Below are 13862 nucleotides of genomic sequence, written 5' to 3' on the forward strand. Positions count from 1 at the left end.
ACGTCAACATTTTTTATTTCAAAACTTAAGAGTTACTAAATAAGGTGGGTTGAAAATACCGCCATTTTGAACGCCAATTACTAAAAGATGTGGAAATATGTGGAAGACATTTTGATTCTATGAGAAAGACAATGACAAGTACTACAAGAAAAAAGACTTCTCACAACGGGCATCCACCGGCCTGTACATAAAAAATACTTTCCGGCAATGTATGTTTTGCATTTTGTAACAAAATAATTACGACATTTTAGGCATAACTTTTTTAGCAATTGTTTCTATGTGTATTTCTATTCTACGAATATTCTAAAAAAACTTTGGAAATGTCAAAGTACACATATGAATCCAAAACTCTTTGCTCTGTAGTCTCCAACTTACAAATTATTTATAAACTAACACATCAACAAAAGTGATCATCTAAAAAATGTGCAAAATTTTTTGACTGTCTTTACAAGAGTAAAAACCATTACATATAGTATTGGGGTAACTGCGCCCTAATTCATCTTAGCTCCTCTATTCATCCCACCCATTTGAACTCATTAGTTGGAGAAGTATCTGCTATCTCTATTCAATGCATTAGCTCAAACGCGAGCATTTTACAATTTTCAGAAAAAAAGTCTAACTGTACTGCTTCCTATAAACGAAGCAAAGATGATGATACTTATTTAAGCGCAATCCAGTCATTCTAAGTCGAGTTATCAACGAAAAAGTGTGACACCCCACTAATGAGATGGATAAGAGCTCGTCTACTCTATATGCCATTTTCATGAAACGATTACGTGGAAGGAATTGTCAATAATTCTTTTGCAAGCAAGCATTGAATGATTAAATATTTGAAATGAACCCTCAAAAAGGCAAGCGAAAATTGTGACTTCATAAAGCAAGAGCCTCTTTTTTGTCGTTTTACCAGGGAGAGAATCGAAAGCCCGAAAACGCTCGATCATTTGTATTTTGAAATACAAGTACATTGAATCTAGAGAACTGTAACTAGCCGAGCCTCTGAGACCCCTTGTCTTTTTGAGGGTTAAATATTAAAAGAGAGTAGAAAATATTTTTCTAAAGATTTTCTAGAAAGTCTGATCCTAAATAGCAACGTTGATATCTAATACTCTTCGCAATGGTTCCTGCTCATGAAAATACAGTAAACCTTTTTAAACGTTTCTAGTGTTAACTTTCCAAATACTGTTAATTTATGAAAAACTCGTAAGTGTCAGATAACAGAAATTCAAAGTTCACGATTTATATGCGTATTTATGATTTTTTAGAATATTCAACATATAGAAAGAAATCACTAAAAAAGTTATGTTTAAAAAGTCGTACTTACTTTGCTACAAAATGCAAAACATACATTGCCGGAAAGCATTTTTTATATACAGGCCGGTGGATGCCCGTTGTGAGAAGTATTTTTTCTTGTAGTATTATTTAGTAACTCTTAAGTTTTGAAATAAAAAATGTTGACGTCTTCGACAAATATCTGTAATTTCTTAATTTCAACTACTTCATAGAACATTTGAAGAATTGCAAAAATCTCAGAAAAAAGTTATAATCAAAAAATGATTTTTGGGTGCCTCCCACAAACAACACCATTACATTTTGGAGAGTTTACATGTTCAACAAGTTTTCTCACAGGATAATTTTCTACAACTTTGTCATTGACATCATGCCTCTATCTCGAAAGTTAGTGGAAATAAATTTTCTATCTCACTTTTAGGTGGATTAATCACAATTCAGTATACATCAAAAGAAGGGGGCTTCCTTTCTGAAAAAGTGTTCCTAACACACCAAAACGCTAAAATGAACTCCTAGATCACCATTAATTAAACGCACGTTTTGGTACCATTGCGACCACTGTGCAACAGCGTGTCTAACGAACCATCTGCGAAACTAGACGACAATCAAGAAGAAGCTGTGACAGCTGGATCGGTGAACTGTGCGACGTCGCTGATGTTGAAACAACAAGCACTACTTTCGACTGCAGAAGTGCTTGTGAGCGGATTTCGAAACACCAGTTCTACGTGTCGTGCTTTGTTAGACTCGGAGTATGACTCAAATCTAATTACCGAGGCGTTTGCTGTTAAACCTAATCATGGAACCTAGGAATGTATAATAAATTTGAATAAAATTAAGTAAAATGCATTTAATTTCAATTTTTGCATCAACTTTGTACTTCCTCGCATAAAAGATTGTTTAACAATCTTCCTACGCTGATCCACTTTGTTCGATGTTTTGTTGAATGTAGGGCTGGTTTTTGTAGGGTTTTGATGTCTTACACGCAACGCAAAATGCATTATGAATTTCTATTTTGATGGAAAGAAATGCATTTAATTTCGCTGATTTTAAAAATGCATCACAAGTGATCTGCCCCTAGATCCAGCCTCTTTCCGAGAAGCGCAGCTAGGCTTAACTTCGTTCTTGAGTTATGAGAGGAACTTAGGATAAAACGGATCCAACATTTCGTGTGAACAGCTATCTTCAATTGGTCGGTGTTAAGTCAGACCGGACTAAGTCGCAAAACATCAAAAAATGAGATAAAGAATTTCGTCAACTACATACATTCGACTTTTGCCAGATTTGATATATGTAACAATAAACAAGAATTATTGCAAAAATTAATTTCCAATCATAATGTTCTGCGGTTCAAACTTTAAACTCGTTTTTCTCGAAATGAATATTTTGTCACTTAGTCCGGTCTGACTTAAGGGGTTATATATGGTGAGATGCTGGAAAAAAGGGTAAAGTTTGAATTTTTATAAAGGTATGTAGCCATATTTTTATGAAATACTTGTTATACGTTTAGCGTAGTACAATGTCCAATTTGCAAAATCCACTTGAGAAAATAAAAAAAATATTAATAAATGTCGAAGCTATAGCAATTTCCGCAAAACGTGTTTTTTTGAAAGAGATTTGCCGTGACTACGATTCCAGCCCAACAGCTCAACAGAAACTATCGAACTAAAAAAAATCATTAGTATATGTACCTGTGGTGTACTTGAACGATCGATTATAAAAAAATCTTCTTTTTGGAAACGGGGACGATTTTTCCAAAAAAAATGATTAAAAAATTCATAACAACAATATGAAAATTTTGACGAAAAAATGGAATCGTTCAAGGACACAGCAGTTAAATTACGAACAAGTCAAAACAAAATTTTTTGAGATCGGTTGAAAACTTTTCCGGTAATCGTAGTCACCGCAAAGACGCTTTTGGGAACAGGCCCGTAGGCAGGATTTTGTTTCGGGAGGGGCTTAAAACTTATTGCATATATGTATTAATTCTGATGACTTGAGATAGTCACTGGAAACTGAACGTAATTATGAAAAGTTCTTAGTGAAAACAATTCCAAAACTAAGACAATAAACACTAAAAAAATATTGAACTCTTGAATATTCAAAAGTTCAAAGTCTTTAGGGCTGCTTGAAAATGCTACACATTCTAGACTACACGTTTACAAGGTTTAGAAGACGCTAAATTTGAATGAGTAGAAAAATATCCAAAAATCCGTCTCACGAAACTTTACACGCATTTGCTAATCAGGAACGAAACCACCGTCAAGGTTGTCTCCATGAATAGGAATATATCACTGTGAAATCCAAATTTACCGTTGCAAAGAATGTCCGAACAAAATGAATCTCTAAATTTGCTTCAAATCTTCTGATAAGGCAGGTGATTTGTAGATGCGGAAAATAGGTTCAACTCCTATTTTCAAGATCAGGCGTCTTGCTACAATTACTAGTTCTGTGACTTCATCCGAAGTTTGCGCTAACTCAACTTTATGAAATTTTCAATTTAAATTATACGTACGTACGTAATCATAACAATCCTAAGAAAAATACATGTTTTTTATGACTCTCGTGGGGGAATGGGTTAAAGAGTATCTTTGACAATATTATTAGGCAACTGAGAATAACTATCTATTTATATATTTAAGCAGATTCTTTTTCGATACTTTTTATATCATTGGACTTACGAATTAAAAATATCGTAGACTGATTTTCCTAGATCCCTGAAACTATAGTAAAAGTCAAAATGTAAAGTGAATGCAAAAACTACTGATTTCACTACAAATCAAGAATAAGAACCTTTGCTCTATTGACTTTCAGCAATCTTGCAAAACTGTTGGAACTTGTGAGGATTACCTAGATTAAGTTAATATTATATTTGAACATTTGAAGGTTTTATTTCGGAATTCATGGATTTTTGAACAATGTTCATTTCTATTTCGCTATTGTACATTTCCGTGTCATCATCGTAGTTGCTGTAGTAGATATCTGATTTCTTCCTTGCTTCTCGCCCTCAATAATTGCCCTTCCGAACGGATTCCATTTCTCCCAAATGTGACATTAATCTGCGAGTAAGCGGTATCCGATCTTGTAGCGGAACATTGATTTTCTCATCGTCCTCAGGATCTTAATTATAGAATTGTCACACACAACCATGTGCTCGAAATGAATGGTTTCTTCTGGGCTAATTTGTTGAGCGCTAAATGCCTGACATGGTAGAACTCGATTAAGGCGGCTTCCGAAAGTCTAACCTCCATTTACACCTTCAGGAAATGTTCCACATTATGAATGCTCGGTCCTATGGGAATAATCAATAATTTTATAATCACCGTATTTGGCTGGAGCACCACTTGTTGCTTCTGCTACTCACTGATCTCGACAGATTACTACAGCAACAATTATAGTAACAGTTTCTTTTATTCTTCAGACAAGGTACACCATATAAAAGTTACTATTTTTGTCGTTCGCTTCGCACTGGCTCGAGCAAAAGCATAAAGCACACTGAATTTCGTGACCATTGCCTTTTGTGGTTAGAAATAGTCTTCTTCAACTTTTTCTCAATAATTTGTTTAAACCAAATGAACAAATTTTGTTAAAAGTCACTGGTTTTTTAATTTTTTTTTAAATTTCGGGAGAGGCTTTAGCCCCCTAGCCCCCCCCCCCTCTGGCTGCGTACCTGTTTGGGAAACATGATTTCGAGATAATCGCGTTTAAAGTTTCAAGTATAAGCAACGTCTCCATAAGGGAGCAAGATGAAAAACGCTACAACTTTGCATCAACTGCTCCGATCTCTTTATAAATTTTAGGTAACATTCTTAAGAACCTTTACGATAGAAGAATAAAAAATTTCGATTTTTTGGGCGACCTCAACATATATAACCCCTTAACACCGACCAATTGATACCCTGGACTATTACCATCAAAAAATCAACTTTTTATTATTCGCTTTCAGCCTCTTTCTGATATGGTGGACGGCGGATGCTACACTTTTTGCAAGTCCTTTGTGCGTGAAAAATAATGTGATCTGTGGGCCGAATCTGGTATTCAGTCGAATATCGAGTAAACAGATTAGTGAAAATGTCAGCATCGGTATTGGTCTGTGGTTTGCAGTCAGACCAGCCACTCGGATCACCAACGATGCCTTCTTCGTCAACTTCATCTGAGATTTTTAATTGTTGCGGTATCCCATCTAAGCGGAATGCTTGGAATAGGTAGCATAACGGTGGTTCCTCAAGCCTGCACCTGTTATAGATCAGCCAAATGAATTTGGTGAGATCAATCTAATTTATAATTAATTTTTATTATCCATTTCCTTGAATATTATATAAATCACTCCAAACTCACATCCCATTTTTGTTCTAACATCCGTAGTGCCTATGGAGATTGTGTGGGTTTCCCGCATCTTCTTAAGTAGGTATTCAACTAACATTTCCTTCCCTTTAGCGATCGTAAGGACATGGCCAGGTGTGCAGTGAGTTCACGTTTCGTGCAGTCATTCTAACTATCTTCAATCGAATCCCCGGATTTTACATAAGAATTGATACTTTTGAAAAGCCGCATTCAGTTTCTTGCCGAGAAGCACAGCCGATCAGCATCAATCAGCCTCCTTCTGAAATGTAGAGACAGAGTTAATTTTATACTTAAGTTACGGGATGAACTGGGGTAAAACGAGTGCACACGTTTCGGGCGATCAGTCGTTTTACTATCAGTCTGACGAGTAGCAAAACCGCCTGCAATTCTGCTCGAGGAGTGGTGATAGCATTGATTTGTTCCCTTTCCATCCATAGTGGGGAGATTTACTGCAAATTAGTTCCAGTTTGATCGGACCGTTTTAGTATATTCATCTTAACAACCGCCACTCGGTTCCAATGAACTGTGAACGAACTGGGTTATCCCAATTGATTTACAACTCTACTACTTTTCGCAATATTAGCTTTGCAGTTGTTACAAGCGCATCGAATACACTAGACAGCTGAATTGGAAGTTTCCTGGGGATTACTTCGTTTAAGTCGTCCTGGTCCGAAACCAACACAAAAACCAGTTCCCTATCGGATTCCACGCCACGCTCAAAATCTTTACGATCATTTTTGAGTTGTCGATAACAATGAAAGAGTTTCCTCGTAGTTTTTCTAAAGTATCCAAGCGGTCAGCACACACCTTGTGAGCACCAAAATAGCCCATAGCTAGTAGGGTCGTCAGTTCGGTCGAGGTTATTAATCATAGCAACCCTGTTTGAATGGCTGCATCTGCCATACGGGAGCGTTAGGTGGTAAGCCTAGTTTACACTTGTATAATGATGGAGCTATTCAAACAGGATTGCTATGATTAATAATAAAATCCACTTGTTTTGAAGTCATGTTGCTTTTTTAGTCAATAACTTTTCTCAGCGAATTTTCACAAACTTACAATGGTCCACGAATGTGTTCAGTAGACGAATAGCTTTAGAAATATATAGTGCTCTCATGAATTGATTGATGAGGTGTTAGAAAATCGGCACCCATCAGGATATTGTCCACGTAAGTTTCCTTGTCAACGATGGTGGCTAAGACACAAAATCAAGATATATTTATTTTGAAGTGGTGAACAGTCTGACAATACTCTCGAGACTTGTACAAGCGGTCGCAGTAACTGGTAAATCTTCGGAGGTTTACCAACAATAAGGTTGCCGAAAGTTGGACAGTAGAGGCAGAAAATATTGAACTAGAGGAGTCGTCGAGAATCTGGTCCAGGAGTTGGATTCGAGAAGCAACAGTCAGGACAATACCTATGGATGAGTACAGTGGCTAATCTGGTTATGTTGTAGAGTAAAGCACCCTCTCTACTACACATAAGGCAGCCAATAAAGATTATTAATAATGAATTAATTTCTATCAACATACTTCGGATATGAAACAGATCGAATTAACGAAAGACAATTTTATTACTGACATAAATATCATGAATATATTTCTACAACTTTTCATTTTTAATAGTATCCTTCCAAGTGTTTTATTGAGAAAAAATCGCGAATTCGCAAAGCTGCGACACGTTACTAGTTTAGTTTGTTTGTTTTTTTTTTCACTATCATAGTACTCTGGAACAGTTTGCATTTAGACTTTTGAAAAGTGAATCCTCATTTGCTTAAATAATTGTTTCCAGTTCGATCTATGTGCTTTCTCTTTAGTTAAGTGTAGCTTTCTTCTGCTGACTAATAATTGGTTTTGTTCTGTTTTGTGTCAGAATGGAATTCATTAAAGTTTTGCTTTGTTTGATTGAACAGTAACTGCTTATCCCGGTTGCCCCGTTAAAATTTAATAATTACACAACTTTGCTGTATTAATCGATCAACATTTACACGACTGGCTGCTTGCAATGAATACAATATAGTTATTGTTCGGCTAGTCGCGGCTGTGGTGGGCAGCAGGATTGATTTGCTTTCTAGATTGTAATCAATAGTATAATCCAAAGTCAATATAAATAATTGCTGTCCGTTCAGCTCGAAACTATTTTGGCTTTCGTATGCTTCACGAGTGTTACTTAATTACCATCATAAGTTATTCTGTTTTTTTTTCAATTACTTAAATTTTTGTGTATCTCAAAAGTTTTTTAAGGTTAGTTCACCTCACTTATCGGCTAGTAACGTAATTGTTTAATTGTACATTTCGCAAATACCTAGCAAACACCTGGCGTCCACTTTGTTACTTTGTTCTTTGTGTGTGTGTGTTGGTTAGGCGTAAAGCTTACCGCAACCCTGCGTTAGTCAATTTATTATTTGTTTTCCGTATCGGACATTTGAGTTTTGTTGATTTAGAAAAATCGTTGTTCTACTACAAATTGTGTTATAATTCTGTTGTTCAAATTTGAGTATGTTTTCCCTGACTCGGCTAAGCCGAGATACGTTTGCGTCGAATGAAAAGAAAAAAATCTTCAAATATCTCAAAACCTCGAGAAAAGAACTTGTCGCTTGATAATCGAAGCAAGCTTTGCTCGATTCGAGAGATGCTCACGTCAATTTTGCTTCGGTACAGTGTGTGTGTGTGTATTATTGATTCATTTGAGTGTTTTCTAATGCTCTGATACGCGATTGGGGCACTGAATTCCGTTGACAGATTGAAGAAAATTCCTTCGCACTGTTTGTTGAGGTTCCAAAAACAAATTGATGGACTGTTGATCACCAGGCAATTGTTTCCTCTTACTAGAGAATTTCAACGATGTCACATTGTTCTACATTAAAATCTGCTCATTTAGCTACAACAAATTATGGGTTTTTGGACAAACCTGATTTTTCTTCTCCTTCTCCCGTAGTACGGTATGTGTAGAGAAAAATTCTCCCTTTCAGATCCCGGCTCCTGCTAAAACCTACTGCTGCTGTTCGGAGGATGGCGACATTTGGCGGTTTTGCGGTTCAATCGAAGACGACTGCAGTTGGATCGGGTCTGGAAGAGTGAATCTTTTCCCTACGGCAAAATCTCATTTGGGCGTGTCACTACTAGGCGTCCAACGGTCGAACTCGATGCCGGAATCGGGCGAGATGCCGCTGCTGAACGGTCCCAGCAGTTCGATGGCTGCCTGGGTACATTTGCACTCGACCTCAAAGCAGGTACAGCTGTACTTGCCCATGTGTGTGCGTGGACCGGAACCACCTCGATCTTGTGATCCAGGCTGATCACCAGATAGGTTACGTTGTAGGCCCAGCCCGCTGGAGGAAGGGAAATCCGCTCTATTGAAAGAGGATGAGGAAGGCGTTGAGGAGGAAGAACAACCACCGGTGCCACCACCACCACCACCACCACTACCACCGCCGCCATTGCCTCCTCCACCACTTGGAAGCAACTTGGACCGTTGGCTCGAATCAATGTTCAGCTGGCGTTCGAAGGTATCCAGCTGCTCCATAAAGTGGAAGTTTGGCGAAACATCTGGTTTGCGAGCTCGAACCAGCGAGAACGCATCGTTTAGACTAAGCGTTCGGGCGAACATGATGTAAGCCAGTGTCACCGTCACCGACCGGGAAACACCCGCTAGGCAATGTACCAGCACACCGACACCTTTCGCACGGGCTTCATCTGTGAAAAAAGAGGAAGATAAGTATTAAGACATCATTGGAATCGGTATCATGCGATGAACTTACCGATAAACTTTATGGCATTGGGGAAATGTCCCGCCAAGTCTTGGGACCAATGATCGGTGATCGGTATCTGCAGATACTTTATATGTCCGTCGCGTTCAAAAACATTTGGCAAATCAGGAGTCACATTTAGAATATACTGTAACGAAAGATTTGAATTAAAATCGCAGGCAGAATTTTCGAAGCAAAAACAAACTCACCTTAATGTTGTACTTTTTCAGCGACTTAATATCCTCGCTGTGGGAAGCGTTTCCGAGGAAGAGGCCAGTCATAATCTCCACCGGTTCGACCTTGACCGGTTCTGCGAGATAGTTCGTTGTACTTTCGCAATCGGATGATTCGGTGCTGCTGCTGCAGGCCGAATCCGAGAACGGAATGGATATGCGGAGCGATCTGCAAAGGGAAAAGAAAGAGATAGGCTTAATAACGTACAACGTACTGCTGGCGGTCGGCAAGGGAGAGGGGGCAGAATATTAAACACAAATGAAGCGGGGCGAGCGGACGACCATGCGTTCACATTATAAGGTCTGAACAGGCAATCGCGCGTCAACATCGAAATTCTAGCAACGTGTTTATGAGTTTTTATCGTAGCAACCTGCGACGATTTAAGTTTTTTTTTGCAAAATAATTCCACTCTTTTGGTGTGTTGTTTATAGGGAGTAACGATTCCGGGGAGTTGAATTTTGAAGTACACATTCTGTCGAAAATGTATTGGAATAAAGTTTGTTTGCAGATTTCGGGTTAAATAGAGCGTATTTCGAATATATTAAAACAAAAAAAAGAGACAATATGTGAGTTCTGCGACTTTTCGTGGTGTATAAATGCGAAATCTCAGTGTACATACTTTGAGCGTCAGATATCTCAATTGTATGAGAAAAGGATAGCAAAATATTCATCAAATTACTCTTGCCGTTATTACAATCAAAACTACCGAAATCGGCAAAGCTTCGACAAACACGTAATAACTATGAACTGCGTCGTGTATACAAAAGAACAGGAAGCAGTGCTACGATCAACAGCGATCGTGAATTTTTCCTGGTTCCGGATCACAGCCAAAGGGCGAACACGAAATTATTGCGACACCGAAAATGTCATGCCAATTTTCTTATAATGTTTAATATCAAACCAAAATTTTAGGGTATTTGTATACATATATTTACCTCAAAAATCAAAAGAAAAGTTAATCGATGGAGCCTTGAGTGTAAATTGAACGCATTTTCGCTTTTTTTTTTTTATTCATTTCGTTTATTTGATAGGCACAAATGCGTTAGCTTGGCGGTGCCAAATTCTTTTGTTTTTACATTTTGTATATTTTAAAACTAGGAGGTTACAATGTTGAAATATTTTTTTAAAAAAGAAAAATTTTACAGCTATCTTAAGACTAGAAATAAGATTCTATATACAAGAGAGGGGGCGAGTTTTTTTTTATGAAAAAATTTTAAAACAAGGAATTCAATAGTAATAATTTTTAGGAAATATTTACACTTATCTTAAAACTAACAATATAGTTTGGTACACAAAAGGGGGAACAAATATTTATGAGAAAATTCGCATGTGTTTTAAGACTAGGGATACAATTCTATTTACAAGATGGGGGACAATAGTTTTAACAAAGAGGTAAAATTACAACTATCTTAAAACTAGGAATACAGAATACAAATTTGAACTTTTTTAGCGGAGACTTATGCTTGGTCAAGATATTCAGAGGGGGGCTGTAGAAGCAGTTGTATCAAGGACAGGGGAGAGAAAGCGTAGATGGTGACCGGGAGAGAAGAGCAAAACTTGCAACTTTCGCTCAAACGGGAGATCAGCGAAAGATTACCGCCTCAGTCTAGTAGGTCGGATTGGCGGATGGTATTCTTCGGACCCGCGGGGAATCCTTCAAAAGTCATCGGACCTTGAGTCGCTCTCGCTTCAGTTTCCGTAGTGGTAAGTGCGACGGCGGTTACATAGTTGCAGTCTGGAGCTGATCGGTCCCACAAGGCAAGAGAAAGCTTCTAAAACGAGAAATAAAAAGAGAGGGGCTAAATTGGGATATTTGTCGTTTTTATGAAAGTATAAATAAGGGACATATAGGGGAAATCACGATTTGCCAGTATATCTCGGACTGGGACATTGGGTGGTCTACCTCGGGCCCGAAGGGAATCCTTTAACTGAGACCTGGCGTCCAAGTACCCGGCGCATACCCAGACAACGTGCTCGATGTCGTGATAGCCCTCGTCACAAGCGCACAGACTACTCTCCGCAAGCCCAATACGCCGCAGATGCGCATCCAAGGTGTAGTGGTTGGACATAAGTCGGGACATTACACGAATAAAATCCCGACCCACATCCATCCCCCTGAACCAAGGCTTCGTTGATACCTTTGGGATAATGGAATGTAGCCATCGTCCAAGTTCACCATTGCTCCACGAGGTTTGCCAACTGTTGAGTGTCCTCTGACGACAAATACTAAAAAATTCGTTGAAGCAGATTGGTCTTTCGTATATGTCACCATTTAATGCGCCCACCTTTGCTAATGAGTCGGCCTTTTCATTGCCCGGGATAGAGCAATGAGAGGGGACCCAAACAAAGGTAATTTGATAAGATTTTTCAGATAACGTACACAAGGACTCCCGTATCTTCCCCAGGAAATATGGGAATTGCTTTTTGGGCTTCATCGCACGAAGAGCCTCGATGGAGCTGAGGCTGTCCGAAATGATGAAGTAGTGATCTGTGGGCAGAGTGTCGATGATCCCAAGGGTGTACTGAATTGCAGCTAACTCTGCGACGTAAACTGAAGCGGGATCATTGAGCTTGAATGAAGCGGTGATAGTATTGTTGAAGATACCGAAGCCAGTGGACCCATCGAGATTTGATCCGTCAGTGTAGAACATTTTGTCACAGTCGACTTCTCGGAATTTATTATAAAATATATTGGGGATCACTTGAGGGCGTATATGGTCCGGGATTCCACGAATCTCTTCCTTCATGGATGTGTCGAAGAATACAGTAGAATCAGAAGTATCTAGGAAACGAACACGGCTGGGAGTATATGAAGAAGGATTAATGCTCTGTGCCATGTAGTCGAAGTACAAGGCCATAAATCGGGTTTGAGAATTAAGCTCGACGAGCCTCTCGAAGTTTTCAATCACCAACGGGTTCAGAATGTCGCATCGGATGAGCAATCGATATGAGAGTTCCCAAAATCGATTTTTTAGCGGAAGAACGCCCGCCAGCACTTCGAGACTCATCGTATGGGTCGAGTGCATGCAACCCAAGACAATGCGCAAGCAACGATGCTGGATTCTCTCCAGTTTGATGAAGTGTATGTTCGCATCGGAGCGGAAACAGAAACACCCGTACTCCATCACCGACAATATCGTTGTTTGGTATAACCTGATCAGGTCTCCTGGGTGAGCACCCCACCATGTTCCAGTTATTGTTCGGAGAAAATTGATCCTTTGTTGGCATTTCTGTTTCAGATACCTAATGTGACATCCCCAGGTACCTTTAGAGTCGAACCAGACCCCGAGATATTTAAATGTGAAAACCTGGTTGATCGTTGCACCCATTAATAGAAGCTGGAGTTGCGCCGGCTCACGCTTCCTAGAAAAAACAACCAACTCAGTTTTCTCCGTGGAGAACTCAATACCCAGCTGAAGAGCCCAAGCAGACAAATTGTCCAAGGTATTTTGTAATGGTCCTTGCAAGTCGGTAGCTTTGGGCCCTGTAACAGAGACCACGCCGTCGTCTGCAAGTTGCCTTAGCGTGCATGAATTGGCAAGACAATCGTCAATGTCATTCACGTAAAAATTGTAGAGTAGGGGACTTAGACATGAACCCTGGAGAAGACCCATGTAGCTAAATCGCGTTGTTGTTAAATCGCCATGCGAAAATTGCATGTGCTTTTCAGACAACAGGTTTAGCAAAAAGTTATTTAAAATTGGCGAAAGACCATGCTGGTGCAGCTTCTCTGACAGAATGTTGATAGAAACTGAGTCAAAAGCCCCCTTAATATCCAAGAAGACTGATGCCATCTGCTCTTTGTTAGCATAGGCCATTTGGATTTCTGTAGAAAGCAACGCAAGGCAATCGTTCGTCCCTTTGCCTTTGCGGAAGCCAAATTGTGTATCTGACAGTAAGCCATTTGCTTCAACCCAATTGTCGAGGCGAAACAAGATCATTTTCTCGAACAACTTCCGAATACAGGACAGCATTGCAATCGGCCGATATGAGTTGTGGTCGGAGGCTGGTTTTCCTGGTTTTTGGATGGCGATGACCTTCACTTGCCTCCAGTCATGAGGGACAATGTTACCCTCAAGAAACTTGTTAAATAAATTCAACAAGCGCCTTTTTGCAGTGTCAGGTAGATTCTTCAGCAAGTTGAATTTGATTCTGTCTAACCCTGGGGCGTTATTGTTGCATGATAAGAGAGCAAGTGAAAACTCCACCATCGAAAACGGTGTTTCGTTCGCGGTATCGTGAGGAGACGCGGCGC

At 39.2% G+C, this 13862-nt stretch overlaps 1 protein-coding gene across 3 annotated transcripts in view; it reads right to left on the reverse strand.

Moving 5' to 3' along the window:
* Positions 1–7193: 7193 nt before the first annotated feature.
* Positions 7194–13862, reverse strand: part of LOC131686692 (dual specificity protein phosphatase Mpk3) — a 102875-nt gene continuing 96206 nt past the window's right edge. For 2 of the 3 annotated variants that reach the window (XM_058970587.1, XM_058970589.1), the window contains 3 exons: positions 9583–9775; positions 9386–9521; positions 7194–9320 (listed from right to left, as the gene is read on the reverse strand). In XM_058970587.1, coding sequence (XP_058826570.1) covers positions 8728–9320; positions 9386–9521; positions 9583–9775 — 922 coding nt within the window. In that variant the 3' untranslated portion in view covers positions 7194–8727. The remainder of the gene's footprint in view (positions 9321–9385; positions 9522–9582; positions 9776–13862) is intronic. The other variant, XR_009305172.1, reaches the window with a different exon arrangement.

The sequence above is a fragment of the Topomyia yanbarensis genome, chromosome 3 (assembly GCF_030247195.1).
Source record: "Topomyia yanbarensis strain Yona2022 chromosome 3, ASM3024719v1, whole genome shotgun sequence".
Taxonomy (NCBI): domain Eukaryota; kingdom Metazoa; phylum Arthropoda; class Insecta; order Diptera; family Culicidae; genus Topomyia; species Topomyia yanbarensis.